The sequence below is a fragment of the Megalopta genalis genome, chromosome 7, assembly GCF_051020955.1.
Source record: "Megalopta genalis isolate 19385.01 chromosome 7, iyMegGena1_principal, whole genome shotgun sequence".
NCBI lineage: Eukaryota > Metazoa > Arthropoda > Insecta > Hymenoptera > Halictidae > Megalopta > Megalopta genalis.
Window position 1 is genome coordinate 6018434 of NC_135019.1, and position 23260 is coordinate 6041693.

Genomic DNA, 23260 nt, shown 5'->3' on the forward strand with positions numbered 1-23260 from the left:
AATGCAACGGCCTCTCCTTCACACTTCTCGAAGACGTCGAAATAATTGACTGACTCACGGAGACATCGAGCACGCTCTCGAGCATTGCCTTTTCCTTTTCACGGCGTCGCTTCGTGCTTCATTATCAGATTGCGGACGATCGTGCAGATGGTAGGCTTTTCTTTTTTTTTTTTTCTAAAAGTGGCGCTGTTCAGTTTTATTAGGTTGCTGATTAAACGACAGACGTTAAAAGTTTATTAAACCGAACGAAGTTCATCGAAAGTTTATAAATTATATTTGAAATAGTTCTAAGCACCGTAAGTGTGTATAAAATGCTATCCGCCATTTTAGATCTTTTTCAGACGTTCGTAATTGAATGATCGCGATAACGGCTTTGGTGTTACATCAATGACGTCATTTTTTCGATTTGCCGAAACCTTGGATTGTAATGATTTTTAATCAGCGAAGTCGCGTGCGAGAAATGAAACAAAATAAAATGAAATGATAATATAAAAAAAAATATAATAAAATAATATAAATAATAATATAATGAAATAAAAGAATGAAATAAAATTGATCTGATTTAATCGACCATTAAAAGCGTGTATTATAGACTGGTATCTCGTAAAGAGAATTTCAAATTGAACTAGCTCGCAAAGAAAATGTTTAAATATGGCAAGAATTAGTAATTTTTCAATGGTTTAGTCGGAAGTTATTTAAATGAGTTCGGTTCAATCGAGTCTGTTAAGAGATTAGTATTTTCTATACGAAAATAGCATAGCGTACAAATAATTATAAATAAATAATTATAAATCGTAACCGCGAACGTATTTAATAAAAACAGAGAGAGAAAGAGCTTGATGTAAGGTGAATCACGGAAAACTCGTTGAATTAAATTACATGCCACTTTTTTTTATTAAACGTTAAAACATAGCACATAATAATAAACGTGAATTTGTATGCGTTCGAACATTAGATCCATGTTTCCATTGTTTGAGAGAGGTGCAGTAACAAATATAAAAACTTCAATTATACATTACATCACTTTAATTTACCCCCCCCCCTTACGTTTCTTCCTTTAATATTACTCGTATAGATTTCACGGTATTACAACTCTTTTTCACTTTTTCTTTTTTTTCTTCGTTTTATCTGATACGTAACGTTTTCTTTTCATCCATTGAAAACAATCGTCAATGCTTTCGGTGAAACAATCGTTTGATCGATTAATGAAGCGAATGTGCTCTCGCGATGTTCCCGTGAGTCACTCAATCGTCGAAATATTAAATAAACAAGCCCTTAAATTGTAAATACATTAATCCTTCGTTATCTACGATAGTGTTGCAATGAATGTGCAAAATTACAGCTAATAATAAGTAATGTACAAATCGGTTGCTTTAACGTTACAAACTATTAACGCTTTTATGAGATTAATATCAAAAAGGAAAAAAAAAGAAGAAAAAACGCGCGCGATCATGCGCGAGAACCGATGGCACTAGAAACGTTCGTTAAACGCTACGTTGTTCCTTTCTTTCTTTTTTGTTTTGTTTAAATCTATTCGAATAAGATCCGAAAAGAAAATTATTTCGAAAATTATTCGAAATTAAATTACAAACGTTATTTATTATTAATTAAATTATAAACGTCAATTATCGCATAGACATATGGCAATTAAACATTTTCGTTCTCGCACATGATCGTCGAGACATCGTTTAACCGTCGCGCGCCGTTCAGGAAAATCGCCTCGACATTTCGTGCATTAATTTTGCAATCGAAGATCATATTTATAATCAGAGAAAACAAATATCAATTCGAATACGCGAAGAACGATCGATGCTTACGGATAGCATAATCGAGTGCAACGATTCGTTTAACGGGCGCATCGGTCGGAACAGCGCGCAACGGCGAGATTGTTACGAAAGAACATCTCGTTATTTCCCCGCGCAACATAAACAGAAAAAACATTAATTATTAAGTGATTCTCGGAATCGGAGTTAATATCGAAACGTACGCGGATTCGATTCCATGTACATCTACCTTAAAATTAACACACGAACGATCAGACTGGACATTATTGTTTACAGGTTAATGATCGTGATCGATACATTGTCTCGCGTTACAACCACATCGGGGACGTTAATTAACAACCCAATGGTAACGAAGGCGAACGAGTATTTCCGCCGAATGAACGCAATCAATTGTCTTTGTACGATTCGTCGCTATCATCGCTACGATTTACGTTCGACGATATTCGGTAATATTCCGAAATATTGACGAATATTAAATAATGCTTAATAATATTTAATGGTATTCAGTAATCAACCAGAATATTCAATTTAACATCGTTAATATAACTACAAGTGCTAACATCGAGTTCTGTTATTATTCTTTTTTATCAGTAAAACCTCAATTAATTAGACTCGTTCGAATTTCAGGAAATTAAATGACAAGTAAAATTAAGCTCGGAAGAAAGACGACGAAATCGAAACAATTTCTCAGCTTCCAATTAATCATGAATCAAGACTTTCCAATTAAAATTAAGTTGTCAGTTAAAAAGATAGAGAAACTACAGAGCGTCCCAAGATTATTGTACAAGCTAGAAACGAGGGGTTCCTGAGGTCATTTGAAGCAACTTTTTCCTTTACAAAAATTTTCTGCGAGGCACCGTTAACGAGTTATTCAGGGGAAACGCTGATCAATGAGAAGCGAGCTCGGCTGGCGCGTGGCGGCCGAGCCAGTGAGACCAATGAGACGCGAGCTTGACTGTCGCTAGGCGCGCCAATGAGCGGCTCGGCCGCCTCGCGCCAGTTAATCTCGCCTCTCATTGGTCACTGTTTTTCGTTAATAACTCGATAACGATGCCTCGGAGAACATTTTTATAAAGGAAAAAGTTACTTCAAATCACCTCAGGAACCCCTCATTTCCGTTTGTACAATAATTTTGGGACAACCTGTATATAGCGTGAAATTAACGATTCAAACAGCGACCCTATAAATTTCCTAGCTTCGCAGATCCTTTCCCGTTAACGATCACGATCGATTACAAGGGTGACGGAGATCCTCGATCGCACAGGATCGTGAAGTCGATTCAATGGCAGTATCGGTATCTCACGTCTACGAGACGTATTCTTCGATTGTGTTACACTCTCGATTAAGAGATACGCACGCTCTCTCTCTCTCCCTCTCTTTCTCTCTCTCACTCTCTCTCTCGCTCTCTATCTCTCAATCTTTCTCTCTCTCTCTCTCGCTCGCTCTCACTCTTTCTCGCTCTCCCATTCGCTCTGCATCGTTCTCCTTAAACGTTACAGTAAATGATCATTGTTCCTATTTACAGCGTGATATACATACAGATCGTTTCTCTATAAAAGTCGTTCCTGCGGTGCGTTTCTGGTTTTCTTGCGTGTGCACGCGATACAAAACCGCTGTAAAACTTCGTTGAGATCGACCGATTTACCGTCTCCACGGAGCCTCAGATCGATCATTGTACACCCCGATCTTCGGGGTTTGATCGAACGATTTTCCCACTTTCTCTCTCTCTCTCTCTCTCTCTCTCTCTTCTCAGTTCGTATTTTCTTGTTTCTCTTTTTTGGTACACTTTCTTCTTACGTGGACAGTCGTAAGGGGTTGAGATTAATCTAGGGAGATCGATCAACCGTCGATTCGTGTCGTTCGAGCGTGTCGTTTCTCGTTCGTGTGTCGTGCGCACCTTCGATCCATGGATCAACGCCGTCCCCCGTCCCCGTCCCCCGTCCCCCTCGCCCCGTCGTTCCCCAATCGAAAGACAGTCGCGCGATACCGTTGATTAATTGTTCTGAGCAGATCGAACGGTGCCGATGAAAAACATGAGCAAAGCGTAAAGTTGGTTGATCACACCACGTTCATAGATCACTCGTGAATTACCGACGACGTTCTCGGAGGTAAATGATTCGAAAGCTGCCGAAATCAATGTCCGCGGAAGATCGTGAGACGTCGAGAACATTATTTACGTTGCCCAACGCAATGGGTTATTCTTTATCGAATACAATTCTATATATTATAGCGAGTTAATTAATATATATATATATACGTATATATCGCTTTTCGCTCGGTCAACGTCCTTGTATAAAATTATAACCTCGGTAAATGCGATCCAAATGCGAAAGTACTACTGAAAAATCCTGCCTCGGATTTCTTGGTCGAGAAGAAGTTTCTGTCGTTTGCGAACCTTGCAGTTTGCGATCACGGTAAATTCTACCCGATTTTTCTTCGGCCTGCGAACAAAAGTGGATAATTTTGGAAGAGGAGACGCGATTATTCGAGCCTTGCGGCTCGTTATTATAGTTGCCGATTATAATTATATAATGAATAATATATATAGCATAATAATTAATTATATTATATATTATATAATTGTATTATATAATATAATTAATACTAATTAATTAAAAGTTAATTATAATATTTAATTATATAATTAATAATAATGATGCTATGTATTATATAATTAATAATATATAGTATAATAATAATGACACTATGTATTATATAATTAATAATATATAATATAATAGTAATGATATTATATATTATATAATTAATAATAATAATTAATTAATAATATTAATATATAATATAATTATATAATTAATAATCGTATCTCCTCTTCCCAAATTATCCATTTCTGCATGCAAGCTGAAGCAAAATCGCGAAGTATTCACCGTAACTCGTCGATACAGATTTGATGGATTTGCGATGAAAAAACTCAGCATTGAAAGTACGTTTAAAAAGTATCCTCGCCCACGTCTTAATCGATCAATCTTACAAACGAAACGAACGTTCGTCTTTGCCTTGTTCACTTACGAAACGTTCGCCCAGTACAAAGGTACCGCAACGCCGACGAAGAAACGAGAGAAACCCGATAGAAACCGAGAATAAAAATCCGTCGCCAGAAACCCGTTGTTGCTCGCAGTTTAGGCAGCACTGTACTCCTCGAGACCATAATTCACGATCGAACAGGAAACGCGCCCCGATTATTCGTGTTCGGCGCACAAGTTCGCGCGGATATGTATCTACCCCTCGAGACAAGAAAGAACGTAAACGCGTCGGTTCGAGTTTGAAATTTTCCGAAATTGTGCGCGCGATGAATTATTGTATCGTTTATAGCGGGACATCGACGCGCGCACACCTTTCTCGGGGCAGGTGTGTGTCCCTATCTCGTTAATATTGTTCTCACCGTAAAACAGGCAGTGTTAATTTCTGACCCGAGGCCGAGCCTTGTCGTCGCGCGCGCGCGCGCACGAAGCGATTTGCACCCGACCTACGAAAAATCGCGACTCCGAACTAATCCGACAAAGCTACGGTTACAAAAGTGTCTCGCCAACGCTTGCGCGCGAGTCATCGTCGCCGCCGTCTTGAAATACAAAAGAACCGTTCCCCGGAAGCCGAGCCGAGGACCGAATATCATCGGGCAACGCCGATCGAAAGTAACAATCTCTTCGAGCTCTCTCTCTCTCTCTTTCTCTCTTTCTCCGTTGTTCGAGGTTCGCTTGGAACGTCATCTGGCGCATCTGGGGACCTGGATCGAATTCCGTCGAGTTCGACGACGCCTCTGGTTGCTCGCTTCCGGTGCCGGACGCGGGACGCGCTCGGGCCCTCCGCATCAACAATCTTTAACCGTTCGCCGACGATCAACGTGTGCTTATATCCTCTGACCCATAATCCAGCGCTATACAACTACGTCTCTCGATTAAAAACAGTATCTCTGAATAACAACAGCATCCTCAACAACAATAAGAATTATTCTGAGCGTGCTCCGCCGCGCGCCGGAGAATCCGCCGACGGTGTCCGCCCGACCCTGTTCTCATCCGCGCGGCCCAATCCGCGACGCCGATCGAAGCGGATTCTCGGCGCCGGAACCCTATATGTACAGCCATCGTCGTCGTGATTCTTCGCTTCCGGCCAGGACTACGGGTCCCGTGGTTCCACGTTTCGTCCGCCGACGTCCTCCGACGATTCTCCGACACGTCCTCCGACGAGCTCTCGGTCCCGTCGCTCCGGCGTAATTCCGGTTCCGGTCGATCGATTCGTCGCTTCCTGCCGGCGAAGCGTTAATTCCGCGAGATTGGAAATCAAAGTCCTCCTCCTCCTCCTCCTCCTTCTCCCTTGGGCCAAGTATAAAAAAACCGTCGCCGTCGCGCGGCCCGTTTCCGGGCGGCGGAGGGGCGCGATAATCCGCGACGGGACAACGACGACTGATCGACGACGGACCCATGGATGGATCGTGGCTCGAACGCGGCTGACAATGGCCCCGCGCGTCGGCTGTCCTTCGGAGAAGCTTTGTCGGCGCGTCCCGATTAGAAGCAGTACTTCCGCGTGCTCACTTCCGGTACCGGGCTCAAGGACGAGGGTCGTCCCTCGCGCAGGACAACCCCTTCCTCCTGTCAGCCGTAGTAATAGCTCTTCGTGTTCAGGCTCCGCGGGTTCTCCGGGCGGAGGATCGTGTGCAGGCTGTCGGTGCCGATCATGTGGTTGCCGAGGTCCACTCTGACGCCGGTGTTGCCACCGTGGTGGCCCGGCGGCGGGTGGATCGAGGTCGGCGACAATGGTATCCTTGTGTCCGCGTAGTAACGCTCGCCGTGGAGTCGCTCGGCCAGCTGGGTCTCCGGCAGCCTGGAAACACGCGTTCGTATCAGTCGCAAGTTACAAGGACTTTTGAAGTTTTAAACTCTGCGGATATTCGTGGGTTTATGGCGTGATCGGATCTCGGAAATGAAGGGAAAGTGGATAAAGTGATATACATGGTACTATACAGTAAAATATAATAATATAATAATAGAAAGTATATATATAGTATATATAATAGTATAATAGTATATATAGTATATAATAATAGTAATAGTATATATAGTATATATATAATAGTAATAGTATATATAGTATATAATAATAGTAATAGTATATATAGTATATATATATAATAGTAATAGTATATATATAGTATATATAATAGTTATAGTATATATAGTATATATAATAGCAATAGTATATATAGTATATATAATAGTAATAGTATATATAGTATATAATAATAGTAATAGTATATATAGTATATATAATAGTAATAGTATATATAGTATATAATAATAGTAATAGTATATATAGTATATATAATAGTAATAGTATATATAGTATATATAATAGTAATAGTATATATAGTATATATAATAGTAATAGTAATAGTATATATAGTATATAATAATAGTAATAGTATATATAGTATATATAATAGTAATAGCATATATAGTATATATAGTATATATAAAAGTGTAAATAGTAAATATATAGTAATGTAAAGTATATATAGTAAATATAATAATATAAAGTACACAAAATAAATATATAATAATATAAAGTATATGCAGGATGTCCTAAAAATATCTCGGAATCTGGAAATGGAGGATTCCTGAGGTCATTTGAAGTAACTTTTTCCTTAGCAAAAATGCAATCCGCGGTTTCATTTAGAAGTTATTAACGAAAAAACCCGACCAATAAGAGGCCAGCTTGACTGACGCGAGGCGGCGCAGCCAACGAGCGCACGAAGACGTTCATTGGCTTGGCCGCCTCGCGGCAACTAATCTCGCCTCTGGTTGGTCAGTATTTTTCGTTAATAACTTCTAAACGAAGCCGCGGATTGCATTTTCGCTGAGGCAAAAGTTACTTCAAATGACCTCAGGAATCCTCTATTTGTGGACTGCGATACATTTTTGGAAAAACCCTGTATAGTAAATATATAGTAATGCAAAGTAAGTAATATATAGTAATACATAGTAAATATTTAATGATATCAAGTAATATATAATAATATAAACTAACAGCATTTTTATTTTCTTCTTGCAACGTGTAATTTTTTGCTCAACAGACGGAATTATTGCATAATTCCGATTTTTTACAAAATGATTCATGAAATTAGAAATTTGCATAAAGATCCGCAATCTAGTTACGACTTAGGACAGAGTCGAGCAGTAATCGATTTCGAGAAGCAATCATGATAATCGTAAACTTTAATTAACTAATCGTTAATAAATTAGTAATCACTGTTGAATTTGGTAATCTAGAATCATTCATCAACGATCTGTAATCTCGAACGAATGATTAATTCATCGAATCACACTTGCTATTGGGTCTGGACGAGGGACCCAAATTCGAAAAGAGTTATTTACCGTTCATTTAATTGTTTCTCGTTAACAACCAGCAGGCGATACGAAAAAGTCGATTTTCCAAGTTTAGAAATATCTTTCGGTCTCGATAGTACAAGTTACGCCAGTGGTTCTTAGCTTAGGATCCGCGGTGTAGAGCATAAAATTGAGCGTAATGTTCGTGGAGGTCATTAAATGCGGCGCAGAAGTATGTACCTTGTGTCTTGCATCGGGACTGGCACCGGCGTCGTGAGATCGATATCAGCGTCGATCTCGGAAATGTCATCGGTGAATCCATTGGGTAGCGCCTCGTTGTTCGCGTGGAATTTCGCGTCCCTCTTGGCGCGATGACGGCTGACCAGGAGCCGGCCGATCACCAATCCGAGAAAGATCAGTATACCGGCGGTGACCGAGACGATGATGTAGAGGTAGAATTTCTCTCGGTTCTCTGTCGGAACGGAAACGACGGATCGATTAGCGTGACGTTGTGAAACGTGTCGCGGCCGTTCCGTGCCGCGGCCGTGTACACAAAGCTTGGAACAATTTTGCGAGCCGCGGCAGCCTAAGAAGTCGCATGCAAATAACTACGGAGAAAATGATGTCTGCCACTGGAGAAAATGCAATGCCAAACACAGGTGCCCAACTCTATGGACTGCAAACCATGGAAAAATCGATCACGCTTCGAGCAATCGGATGCAACCCTAAATCACGCATACTTTCGTTAATCTACAAAGGTCTCAAGCTGGCGCGACGTTCGTCTTTCTCGGCGCGCTGCGGCCCACTCGTCGAGCGTTAAACAAATTTAATTTGCGCTAACTTTTTACTCTCCAGTGTTTAAACGTGTTACCGACAAACGCGCGTTTCATTCCCGACGATCGGCAAAGGAGACAGCTGCGTTATCCGCGGAACGGAACTCGTCGGTCTCTGTGCGATCCACTGCGGATAAATTATCGACCACGGGTAAATTATCGGCTACGGATAAGTTATCGACCAAGGGTTAAATTATCGACTAAGGATAAACGATCGCCAGCAGGTACTGTCCCGACTGCGGGTAACTGTCCGACGGTTCACCGAAGCGAAACCTGTTTTTATCGACGATGTTCGTCGGTAAAGATGGAGTTGAGATTGATAAACAACGTTCACGTGCCTCCGCGAGTTATCGGCATTGGAAACGACGTTCGTACTTACTCGATATGAATGAGTATGCATTGATCCATTCATTGATATATCCAACAACGACGCGATCCTCCTCGGGAACGGCGTAGACTACTGTCGTACAATTAATCGGCGACATCGTACTGCTGGTAAGCTCCCTAGCATTCTTATCATCCACGTTGTTCCCGAACATAATCATCCCTTGCTCTACCGTGGGCGTTAGGGGCGAGTCTTTCGCTCCTACGCCGACCGATTTATAGTTGCCTGATTGCGTGTCCACTGTTTAGACGCGAGAAACAAGTCAGAATTGAGGCAAGTGATCGTCAAGAGCGAAGTCAAACTTGTCTGTAGCGATGGGAACAATTAATAATGTTAATTATCGCTGATGATCGTTCTTTAATTTTTTATTAATTTAATTTTGCGCAAGAAGATCGTTAGATAATCGAATACTAATCGTAATAATCAATAATAATTGTGATCAGAATTCTTGTACATTCGTCTTTCGATTTAAGATAAACAAATATAACGCTGTTTAAAATTATAATTCTCGCGGTATTATTGAATTTAGGCAGGCGGTATTTATCTGAATTTAGGCAGCTGGTAAATCATTGTAAAGCGCTCGAATCAGCCAAACAATTGGAAATTATGGACGTTAATCCGAACATTCGACGACCACTCGAATTTCGTAAAAATTTAATTTGCAATTAAATTAAGGTATATATTAAGCTTCTATTTTTTGCACTTAACAGACTCCCTTCATTCGATTTTCATTCGCGCAATCAAAGTCCACGTGGAACGGAAATTCGCGTAAATCGAGAGACAGCTGTAGTTCGTTTCCAATTTTCCCGCAAATGTTAATCGAGTTCTTTTCGCGCAACAGAGATTTCGAAATAACAGCGTCCGTGCCAAAATATCTAAACTCGTTATTCTCGTCTCCATCGTCCCAAGAATCTGCGAAACTGCGATAAGACGATCTACACTTTCTTCTTCGAAATTCTATCACGTAACTACAGTAATGTCTCCCTAACCGACGCTCAGATTGTGCAGAAAAATGGACAATTTCGGAAGAAGATTATTCGAGTCTTGGCGCCTCGTTTTTATAGTTCTTGAGAATCGGTAATTATAAAAACAAGGCGCAAGACCTAACTGAATCGTATCTCCTCTTCCCAAATTGTCCATTTTTCTGCACAATCTGAGCGTCGGTTAGGGAGACATTACTGTAAATCGTTGAAGTACAAGAACGTTCCTCGTATCAAAAAATAATTCACGGTACAGCGGTGAAAAAGTAAAAAAAGAAAAACGCAAAAAGAAAGTAAAAAATCGCTCGGAATTGTCGCGAATGTCCCATCGCTACCAGAACAAACGTTTCCGGTAGAGAATCAATGATCCACGCTCCGTCATCTGTCCTGTTATTTACAAAAAAGCGAGGATCCAGCTGATTACTTTCGGAAGGATTACTTCAACAGTAGTGAGAGAGACAGAGAAAAAGAGAAAGAGAAAGAGAGAGAGTGCGTGACCGAGACGATTCTCGGCGAGCTAATCGATCAGCGCGGACATTAATCGGCGACTGTTGTCGCGTTAGTGGTACGACAATGAACACACATAAGTATGATACCTACTATTTACAGTATACACGACGGTATAAACGCAATTCGCATGAGATCCGCGGCGGCGGCGGCAACGGGCACGCGAAATGCATGGGGCAACACGGTCAATTTGTTTTAGAGTTAGCGTAAAGTTGCGTAGGCGGGTTCGGTGAATTATTGGGTTGGCAACTAAGTAATTGCCGATTTCAGTTATAGATGTCTCTCACTCCCATTTTTATGATATCCGTAAATTTTATATTATAAAATTATTATTATTATTATTATGTTATTTTTTATTATCCGTAAATGTTAGCAACTGGACAAATTGAATGCAGCGGTCAAGGAAAAGCGACCAGAATTGGTCAATCGTAAAGGTGTCATTTTCCAGCAGGACAATGCTAGGCCGCACACGTCTTTGTCCACTCGGCAAAAATTGATGGATATTGGTTGGGAATTGATGTTACACCCACCATATAGCCCTGATCTCGCGCCATCGGATTACCACTTATTTCGATCCCTGGACAACTCTCTTCGTGGTAAAGCTTTTAACGATGACGACGCTGTAAAATCTCACTTGACTCAGTTTTTGGCCGAAAAGGATCAGACTTTCTACGAGCGTGGAATTTTCAAGTTGTCGGAGAGATGGCAAAAGGTCATCGAACAAAATGGAAAATACATTACAGATTAAACTTCGTTCCAAGTAAAAAAAATTTTTTATTCCATTGAACAAATCGGCGATTACTTAGTTGCCAACCCAATATATGCAGCCGAGTTATTTACAGAGAGTATCGGGAGCGAAGTGATACATAATCCACCACCAAATTGCGATCGTGTCGTTATTACGTAGACAAAAAAAGGGTTACGATCAATGGGAAAAGTATGACAGAAAAGTGGCGTGAGTGATAGAGAGAGAGGGGGGGGAGGGGTTGAACGTGTCGGTGATAAAGACTCGCGAAAATCTGATAGCGAAGGAATTTAGCGAGACAGCGGACGCGCGACGGATTTCGATTACAAATTGGAGTGTTGTTTCGATGTGGAACGATGCGACGCCGCGCCGGTCCACGGCTACTTGAAACGAAATGGTAATGCGCTCCGTAATTGAAGCACTCCATTAAAGTTTAATTGAAGGACATTATCCAATACCGATCCCATTTGCAAACTAAATATACGGGAAATTACACGCGGGTTTTCGTTGGCCGTTCAATTGTCGGGGCGAAATTAAAATCGAAATTCATGACGATTAATTATCGTCGTGTAACGCGCCCACGTGAGAAGAGCTTTCGGTTCGACGATGGTATGATGCTGAACTGTGACGTGGTGCAGGGGGTTCGTTCGGTGGGCGACGTTACGGGGCTGGTGACGGAGGCTTTTCTACGGGAATGTATATTACAGATGTACATATAGTAAGTTCTTCCTAATTTTTGTTTAGCTTGTAGGCAAAAATGGACAATTTGGGAAGAGGAGATAGGATTATTTTTTACGATTGTAATCGTTGACGATCGGCAATTATAAAAATGAACCGCGTGGCTCATCGTATCTTCTCTTCTCAAATTTTTGTTCACGAGCTGAAGGAAAATCAGGGTTAAATTATTATATCGTGTGATTGTAAATATTTTTATAGTTTTTAGGGTTAACAGTTAGTATCAACATTTGGAATTTACATTATTCGGTCAAAATAAATAGAATTCATCTCTCTATTGTTATTATTACTACGTATACGTAAAAATTCGATTTGGGACTAACGAATATATTAAAAAGTCAATCTAGAACCAAGCCTAAGGAAATTTTTAGTCGCTGTTAGAAAAACATATATTTTACTTTCTGCAGCAAAATCTCTACTTCGCTGAATTTATTTATGAGCGACGAAATTAGCTTGTCACACAAAACCTAATTTTGTAAAGCAAACGCGTGTTGTGCACCGATTTTCTATGAAAGTATTTTTATAATTTGAACGAACTATATGAAGTAAAACATCAGGGACTAGTAAGTTGACTCGTGGTGGTGCATTTACTATGCTAATTTTTCATATTAAAATCATTGCGATAGAATTCTTCCATCTTTTCGATCTTGCAAAACTCTGTGAATCTTTATAGTAACATCTTTATAATTTCGATGACATTAATAATGTAGCTATAAATCCAGTAGCGGGTTTTATAGCGGAATAGAACAAAAAAGGAAAACGTGTAACATCAGTAATCAATAAGTAATTAGACTAGTTGTAGTCCATTTAGCGTAACCAATTATCATGTAAAATCCATTCTGACAAAATTGAGCCATATATTTGCAAAACCTTGTCAATCCTCATAGTCGTATTTTTATTATTTTAGTAACATCAATATGGATCTCATCGGTACACAACATATAACATTAGAAACTAATGATTCGACTAATTGTAGTCCACTTAGCGGATCCATTTATCATATCAAATCCATTCTAACAAAATTGCGCCACAAACTTGCAAAACCTTGTCCAATATTCGTACAGTAAATTCTCCCTAATTGACGCTCGAATTGTATACAAAAATGAATGAAAAATCTGAGCGTAAATTAGAGAGCATTTATTATATGAGGATTGACAAGGTTTTGCAAATATGTAGCCGAATTTCGCTAGAATGGAATTTATTAATTTTCTCTTCCCAAATTGTCCATTTTTCTGCACAATCCGAGCGCGTCAATTAAGAAGAATATACTAATAATATAGTAAGAATTATATAGTAGAATTATATAGTAAGAATATATAATACTAATATAATAATAATCGTATTTTGATCATTTCAGTAACGCCAACATGGATCATCTAGAACCAACGATTCGACGGCACGACGCATTTGACGTAACGTCGGAATTTAGAGTCTCCGCGACGCGTCCGCGCTTCGGTATTGCAACACAGGGGCCTTGTAACCCGTTGCAAGATGCAAGGATTCCCGTTGAAATAATGGAAAGCGAGGGCGAGGCGTGTCGCAGTCCGCCGATAACCCCTCCGATATGTCATTCATCCGGCGTTTTTACGGGTCAGTGGATCGGCAAAGGAGATACTGATACTCCGCACTTTCGACAGGCTCTCTCCGAGCTCAGACAACCGGCGGACGGATATTTTTCAGGGGAGAGAAGTGCCGTCCCCGCTGAATGCCAATGCGAATGGAAATTCGAAGTTCGTATATTATAGATCGGCGGTGCGCGCGAAGCTTCGTCGCTCATGCCGGCGGGATACGCGCGAGCTACGTGTCGTAATCGGTATGCATTGTGCCGTTGTTCCCGTCGAACTTCGACCAAAATGTCGGCAGACGCGAGACATCCCCGCGCTCGTTCACCGGCGAAGACGACGGCGAATTTTTCGTGTGACGAATCTTTCCGTAATTCGGCGAGCAAGAAGCTCGGAGAAGCCGCGAGCAAGAATGAGATCCGACTTCGAGCTTTGCTGCGGAAAGCGCGATTGAACTTTGCGTCGATTACTAAGGGGTATCGTGTTATTTCAGAAGTACGGCAATCGCAACATTTTTCTGTGCCGAACTACAAAAGAATTGAATTTTCGCGAACTGCAAATTTCACCAAAAATCAGAGAAATTTCGTCGAATCGTTGAAACGAATTATGTATTGATTTTTATACGTTCTCTTGCACGTTCTTTTGTTCTGTCTAGAATTGTGTCACAGTTACGATGAACGATCATTAAACAGGAATTTAATTGGTTTGATAAAGTTTCTTCAGGGTAGTTTCGATTGTGTTGGGAACTTTTTTTCTTAATTTCATTGCAAAGAAGATGTTCTCCTAAAAAGATATATCTTCTGAAAGATATTCTTCTAAAAAGAAGATATTCTCCTAATTGGTTTGAAAAAAGCTTCTTTAGAGTAATTTCGATTGTGTTGAGAACTTTTTTTCTTAATTTCATTGCAAAGAAGACATTCTCCTAATTGGTTTGAGAAAGTTTCTTTAGAGTAATTTCGATTGTGTTGAGAACTTTTCTTCTCTTAATTTCATAGTAAAGAAGACATTCTCCTAATTGGTTTGAGAAAGTTTCTTTAGAATAATTTTAATTGTGTTGAGAACTTTTTTTCTTAATTTCATTGCAAAGAAGATATTCTCCTAATTGGTTTGAAAAAGTTTCTTTAGAATAACTTCAATTGTGTTAAGAATTTTTTTCTTAATTTCATTGTAAAGAAAATATTCTTCTAAAGAGAATATTTTTCAATTTTTATGCTTTATTAATCTGATCTATTGCGGATGAAATTGTGTCAACATTTATACAAACATATGGAATGAAAAGAGAAATATTTTAGTACGCATAGAGTTGCAGTACGATTGAAATGTCTATGCTCGCGCGTTTCTTTGAAAATAGATCGTAATGCAACGGATTAAGAACGCCTTGTTTAGTTAATAATAACGAGCAGAATTTAAGTCAGAACGTTTCAGGATAATCCTCGGATTGCATCGTCTTCTTTCAACGATACAAGTGAATCCACATTTAATACTTTTATAATGCCCTTTGTCTCAGTTTCTTTCATTTACGTATGTATATTTCTTGCGTTCAACTCTTCCGCCTGTTTAAACGACTCGAAATAAAACTACCGAGAAGCTAAAATGACCGTTGTTTAATAAGATTTCTCAAGACTTTGATGTCGATTGCTAGACTGCAGATCTTCGCGTAAAATAACAAATATTCTTCATCGTTTGTGACGGTAGTTTCTTATTTTCCTTGACAATAAGTCGAAAATGCTATACAGTTTCCCATAAAAATGTTCGTAGACCATTTAAAACGCAATGACTCTTTTTAAAAACTGGACTAAGCGAATTGAATATTTTTTAGATGATAGCTGATATTTTTCAGGGAAGAGAAGTGCCGTCATCTAATTTATCAATAATTCGTCTAATTTAACCAGGCGATGACCAAAATGCTTCTTTTAAATTTTGCAATTACCTGGAATGACAAAGAAATAAAAATCTCTCGTTTTTTAACTTTTTTATCCGAGCCTATGACGGAAATTTAAAAAATTGCATGCTGAAAATTTTATCAGGTAAAGAAGTTAAAAAACGAGAGTTTCTTATCTTTCTTTGTCATCCCAAGTGTAATAACAAAATTTAAAAAAAAGCATTTTAGTCACCCAAAAAAGATTTTGAAAAAATTATTACGTTTTAGAAGGTGTACGAACACTTTTATGGCCCACTGTATTGATATTCCGAAATTCTTTAAGTCTTCTCGTTGTCTAAGTTTTACACGCCAAGTTTCGTCACCGATGCAGAAAATCCGGAGTCTAGCGATAACTTTAAATCGATGGCTGACGACTTACAATTCTCCCGACGATAATACCGATTCCCGGTGGTTTTGTTGTCTGTGATTATTTGAGCGGGGAAAATCGAGGCACCTTGACGTGGTTCTGGAGACGAGGCCTTCGAGACACTGGATTTCCATACGCAGAACCGACGAGCGAGCCAATTCTGCCGACGCGATGGAATTTCCGCGTGAATCAGCAAATCAGCCGTCTCGAAATTTCGAATCAACATCAACATCGCGAAGCCTCGCGCGACAAGCTCCGCACAACTTTCAATTCAATTTCTAATCTTTTCCGATTTACAGCTGTTATTGCAGTTATTAATTGTACACCGACTAACTGATGATAAATTATACTGATTTATGTAATTAGGAAGATTCATCTGATTAAACTGATTCATTTAATTAAATTGATTCATCTAATTAAACTGACTCATTTAATTAAACTGGTTCATATAATTAAACTGATTCATTTAATTAAACTGATTCAATTAAATTGATTCATCTAATTAAACTGATTCATTTGATTAAACTGACTCATTTAATTAAACTGGTTCATTTAATTAAACTGATTTATCTAATTAATCCCAGTCATTTAATTAAACTGGTTTATTTAATTAAACTGGCTCATTTAATTATACTGATTTATCCAATTAAACTGGTTCATCTAATTAAACAGATTCATCTAATTAAACTGATTTATCTAATTGAACTGATTTATCTCATTAGTCCGATTCAGCTGATTATACTAACTTATCCGATGAAACTAATTAAACCGATTATACTAATTAATACTTTCGAGGCTGACGCAGCGTTGTTCCATTCTTGCGAAAACTTTTCTGAAATTTCGCACGCGAGGAACAAACGCGAAAACGAACGTCCGAAATTTCATCGCGTGGAAATGGAAAAAGCGAGCGAACGGGTTTCTACTTACGTCTATCAAAAATTCGATTATCTCGGCCGATGTTCTACGAATCGAATACGAATTTTCATTTTCGAATGCGGAAAGCTATGCTGCTCGCGATTAACCCTAGAAAGATGACCACATGACAACGTACGTAAAAGATAACCATACGCTTCAGAGGCGCATGCTTTTCTAAGGCGTCAATTTTATACTAACAATGGATATTTATTTAAGTTAATCTAGTCATTTTAAAGGTTTGGCATTATTGTAAAAATAAAATGCATTTATATTATATTTTTTTATATTTTAAGTAATTTTAAACTTAAATCACTAGACCTCTATGAAAAATTAACAAAAATCAACAGTCTTCGCAGGCGCCTCTGCGACGTAGGTTATCTTTCTCGGGTTAATTGCGCTCGAAGATTACGATCGAGTACTTTTCTACGAGTTTGCCGCGATTCGAATGATCCCGCGAACGAACGAGAAACTTCGAAAATACGGTTCTAAACAGTTTCACGTGTTCCAATTCGTTTGATTTGTCGTCCTATCTTATCCCATCTCCGACGGGTCGCTACAACAAAGTGCGCGTTCAATGGTGACAGATTAGCTTACATTTCCCGAAGTATGCTGCGACGAAGAGCCAAGCAACGATAAAACGAACGGGAACGACGGATGCGAAACGGTCTCATTGGTCGTATTAACGAGGACAATTGAAAGCAAACTTATCAAGAAGAGACAAGGCAAACACCGCAAACGATCCTTCATGCGACGGACCATCAACGCACGTGCACATCTATTTATGCATGCGGTTATGCTACCGTGCAACGGAGCATTGTTATACATATACAAAGAGAGAGAGAGAGAGAGAGAGAGAGAGAGGGCATTTAGAAAAATCAATGAATCGAGAATGCCGTTGAAAATATTGCATCGGATCGCGATCGACGTAACGACGCGTCACACGGACTTTCCGCTTGGTTTATTCGTCGTCCGCGGCGCCGCGCGCGGTACAACGCGGACACGAGTGTGTGATTTGTTGAGCGATACTTATCGAATCCCGATACGGTACAATATTTTAATGGAAGACCGTGGATAATGACGTTCCGGTAAATACTTCGAGACGTACGAACAATTTCAAATAACATTCGCGCGTCGCGATCACGGGGAAATTGGAGAACAGGGGAACAGGTACGAACGTTTTATATATTACATATATTGTTATATATAATACATATATATTAATTAATAATATATATTATTATGTATAACATATTATATGTTAATTTATATTAAATATAGATATAATTGTTATAATTGTTAATACAATATAATATATATATATATATAATATATTTATATTATATAATATAATAATATATATAATATATATTATATTATTTTAACAATTATAACAATTATATATTTATGTATAATATAATTATGTCTAATATTATTTATATTAATTTATATTACATATGTATTTAATATAAATTAATATAAATATTAATCTGAACAATATTATACATAATTAATATAATTTTTAATATTATATATAATTAATATAAATATCTAACATTAATTATATATACATATATCATACACATTAATATTATATAGAAAATAATGATAATAATTTTTATGGATCTGCACTGACACATATTTATTTACACATATTTGTTTACGTCAAACTGCACTCTCCAGCCAAGCGTATCGATTCAAGAAATTCTCGATTCTCGAATACGGCTCTGTAATTTAAGACTAACTTTCTTAACGAAGCCGTACTCGTCTTACTCGATGTAAGAAGCTCGAGCTTTTTACCGACACAGTCTCGACCCTTTTCAAACCGAATCGTGTCATCCTTTTTGCATATACTTGGAAGCTACTTGAACAACGCGTAAATAGCTTTCGCTCGTAATATTCGCGAAACGATGATATCTCCCCCCCCCCCCCTCCAGTCATTATTTAATAATATTTCAAATAAAAATTCGCACGACGCGAATGGTCCAAGGCGTCCGGGAACAGCCTTTGCGGGTTAAGTGAAATTAAAAAAGAAGGAATTCCGTTCATATTTCACGGCAGCATTTTAATGAAAATGAACCGTTAAAGTGCCCGGCGACATGAAAGCTGAAGTGTCACTTCGGGTTAACGAAAGGAAGTGAAACAGGTTAAACAGGGGACGTAAATTTCGCTATGGAGGCTATTAGACGCGAGGATAATCATCTGTTGATTCAACATTTTACGCGCAGAGATATTCTGTAACTCGTTGGGCCACGTGAGTCATTCTCTTCTCGCGAACAGAGAAAGATCGAACGTTCCGTTTCACCATTTTCTCTTTGTTTAAGATTTCATTCTTCGTAGGACATTTTGGCTCGGTAAAAAATCGAATTGTAACGCGTTCGAAACGTAATTCAACGCGCTCTACGAACACGTCGCGTTCATTATTTAGTATAATAATCGTTGCGACAGCTACCGTACCGTTTCACCTTTTTCTCCGTTTAAGATTTCTATTCTTCATAGAACATTTTGGTTCGGTAAAAAGCCAAATTGTAACGCGTTCCACGCGTTCTATGCGTTCGAAACCTAATTCAACGCGCTCTAGGAACACGTCGCGTTCATTGTTTGGTAATAATCGTTGCGGCAGCAACCGTTCCGATTATGTTATCGTTAATTCAGCGAACGACTCGATCGCACGAGCGTCGGAAACGCGGGGAAAAAAGAAATGCTGCTGGTACAATGGACTGCAGTCCAATTGATTCAGTTTAATAGCGCCTGGCATGTACGGATATCGACAACGGAACCATCTGTATTAGGTATGCTGTAGCATTGACGATTGTTCCGTCACAGATTGGTCTATCGGCGACCGATCCACTATCAATACAGAGGAACACTACGGACCCAATCTAATCCTGATTAGATCCATACGAATAGCTTCGGAAATCTCGCAGGCTAGGCGCACGAATTTCCCAGCAACGATCAATGAATTTCACCATCGAATTAAGCCCACCGGCAAAAATCTCGCTTTTCTAGCTCTTAATCGCTGTCGCAAACGTAATCGACCGCCTAAATTTACTATTGGTCACGTGCCGGCATAATTCCCTATCCAAACTGCTTGTTAAGCATTCATGATTAACAAATATTTTGAACCGCTCGTACGAATTTCCATGAACAAGCGACATACATAATCGACTGGCTAAATTACTATTGGACACCGTGCCGGCTCGATTCGTTATCCAAACTGATTCTCAAGCGTGATTAATAAGGTTTAATGATTAACAAAATTTTCGATCGTTCGCGTCGATTTCAATTTAGCGATGCAACTGTAGCTATAGTGATATAGCGACTTGGCGATATAGCGATTCAGCGATATAAACTTCGATAGATTTCTGACAAATTTTACAATTTTTTCGTATGCGCGCGTCATGCTATTTCCGCATTACCGTGCGACAAGCATTTTCGTGTTAAAAACTGATCTTCAAGCGTGATTAATAAGATTTAAAGATTAACCAAATTTTCGATCGTTCGCATCGATTTCAATTTAGCGATATAATTGATAGTTGTAGCTATAGTGATATAGCGATTCAGCGATATAAACTTCGATAGATTTCTGACAAATTTTACATCTTTTTGTATACGCGCGTCATGCTATTTCCGCATTACCGCGCGACAAGCATTTTCGTGTTAGAAACTGATCTTCAAGCGTGATTAATAAGATTTAATGATTAACCAAATTTTCGATCGTTCGCATCGATTGCAATTTAGCGATATAATTGATAGCTGTAGCTATAGTGATATAGCGAATCAGCGATATAAACTTCGATAGATTTCTGGCAAATTTTACACCTTTTTTGTATACGCGCGTATGCTATTTCCGCGTGTTACCGTGCGACAAGCATTTTCGTGTTACGCTCGATAACAGCAAATTGGTTATTAAATTGCAACAGCCGAAGCACGTTGATCTACGACCGTAGACGGCACGATTTTACCGTGAATAATTGTGTTATTCGCTCGTCCGTAACTGATTTTATTAGCAAATTTACTCGGAAGTTTATGGAGTCGGTTTTATATTGTACACGCATCGCTGTCTTCTAGTATGAAATTAATTGGAAGCTTGTCCCGTTAACGGTGCGTCCAATATTAGAATTTCGAAAGAGGACGACGGAAAATCAAAAACTTGCGGCCAAGCGAATTAATCTTCCCGATAATTTCCCTTTTACGAGCTGTCGCCAGCTCCGCACTTTTGCTTGTGTTCTACCACCTGATTGATAGTTCAATTTCGTAAGCTGCGGCGACGGTTATCCTTACGTTCATGAAGTATCCTCGCGGTTATGAAGAGACTGCGGATTTTATGCGCTTTTGACAAAAATGTGACTAGATCGAAAAGAAGACCGTAAAAATATAAGAGTTTGAGAATAGTTCCATATTAAGTAGAACTTTTTAGAATTATTAAAAGAAGAAAGACATTTTCATCGATCTTAGGTTTCGAATAATCAACTTGGACAATTTTCATTTTGTATACAAATGCGCAGTTTAGTCATAAAATACTTATACGAGATGCTATGTTATATTTGCACAGAGTGTCCCTAAAGTCATTCGCAATCGGTTCCTGAGGTGATTTCAAGTAACTTTTTCCTTAGCGCAAATGCGATCCGCGGCTTCGTTTGCGAGTTATTAACGAAAAACGGTGACCAATGAGAGGCGAGCTCGGCTGGCGCAAGGCGCCGAGCCAACGAGCGGACGAAGCTCAGTTCCGCTGATTGGTTCGGCCGCCTCTCGCCAGTCGAGTTCGCCAATCGAGCTCGCCTCTCATTGGTCAGTGTTTTTCGTTAATAACTCGTTAACGAAGCCACGCAGAAAATTTTTGTGAAGGAAAAAGTTACTTCGAATGACCTTAGGAACCCCTAATTTTCCAGAGGTAACATAATTTTCGGACACCCTGTATGTACATGCTATTTTGAATCAGTAGAAGGAAGGAATTTTGAGACAATGATTTTTGTATGATTATAAAATATTCTATGCAATATGTAGCATTATTTAAATTCGTGTTTGTATACATTTCTTTATTGCATCATCTGTATTTATAAGATTTACTGACCTCAACAAAATTCGACCCGTTTGGTCTAACGTAGAAACAATTATCCCATTTCAAAAAGCAAAATGCACATATACATTTGTCCACGACTGTGGATCAACAACGAATTTGGAAGCTAAGAAGCAGAAAACAATTGACGATTAGGTCTTCGTGTTTCATTTTTTCTTGCGAGGCAAATTAGTGAACCATTTTGTCGTGAACCAATGAGAAATCTGCGAAAAATGTCTCGCTTTCGGATGTGAATAAATTCTGATGTCTCTTTAATTACGCTAAAATTGATTATGCTTTTCGTTGTGTGTTCATGGGAATTAGTTCACTCTGTCAGTCATGTGTCTTTTTAAAATTCTAAGACCTTCTTTCTTTTATCAGAAATCGGATTACATCAAATTCTAAGATATTGCAACAATAGGGTTGTCGAATATTTCGTGGTAATACTTGACGCGACGGATGCGAAAAGCTCGTACCAGAGAACAATACAGTAATTTCTCCCCAATTGGCGCTAAGATTGCGCACAAAAATGGACAATTTGGGAAGGAGAAGATACGATTATTCGAGCATTGCATCTCGTTTTTTACAGTTGTTGACAACCGGTAACTATAAAATCGAACCGCAAGGCACGAACAATCCTTCCCAAATAGTCCATTTTCGCGCGCAATCTCAGCGCTCATTAGGGAGAAATAATTGCACCGCGTTCTCAAATTATCCGCGATTACCGTTCCTTCGATATCGCGACAATGTACGGCAGACGACAACTCCGACATTCTAGCGACGCCGAGGCACCAAGAATTCGCTCTTTCCGGCCGGGGGCGATTTGGAAACTAATTAAGTTCGAAAGAAGAAACGTATTTCGAACTAACGAGTAACTTCACCGTGACGGCGAAAGCATATTTTCCGGCGGAGAACTCCGGCGGAACGCCGTGAGACGGGAATTTCTTGTTTTCCCGCTTCGAAATTAAGAGTTACAAGTTGAATGGACAATCCCGGCCCGGGCGTTTCTCATTCGCCGAAAGAATCCGCGTTGCATGCCGCGTTCGCTCGTTGCCTCGCGAAGTTTATCGGCAGGCTTGACCCTTGTTGCAACAATATGCAACTTCCTCGCCCTCTGGGAGACCGGGCT

The 23260-nt window shown here is 39.3% G+C and overlaps 1 protein-coding gene and 1 long non-coding RNA gene across 6 annotated transcripts in view; one reads left to right on the forward strand and one right to left on the reverse strand.

Annotated features, from left to right (window-relative positions):
• Positions 1 to 870: 870 nt before the first annotated feature.
• Positions 871 to 23260, reverse strand: part of LOC117229102 (uncharacterized) — a 568421-nt gene continuing 546031 nt past the window's right edge. For all 4 annotated transcript variants that reach the window (XM_033485265.2, XM_033485264.2, XM_076523851.1 and 1 more), the window contains exons 7-9: positions 9338 to 9583; positions 8366 to 8597; positions 871 to 6623 (exon numbers count right to left, since the gene is read on the reverse strand). In XM_033485265.2, coding sequence (XP_033341156.2) covers positions 6395 to 6623; positions 8366 to 8597; positions 9338 to 9583 — 707 coding nt within the window. In that variant the 3' untranslated portion in view covers positions 871 to 6394. The remainder of the gene's footprint in view (positions 6624 to 8365; positions 8598 to 9337; positions 9584 to 23260) is intronic.
• The window catches only part of LOC117229103 (uncharacterized), a 45819-nt gene continuing 40755 nt past the window's right edge, over positions 18197 to 23260 (forward strand). For both annotated transcript variants that reach the window (XR_004492475.2, XR_004492474.2), the window contains exon 1: positions 18197 to 18242. This is a non-coding gene — a long non-coding RNA (uncharacterized LOC117229103). The remainder of the gene's footprint in view (positions 18243 to 23260) is intronic.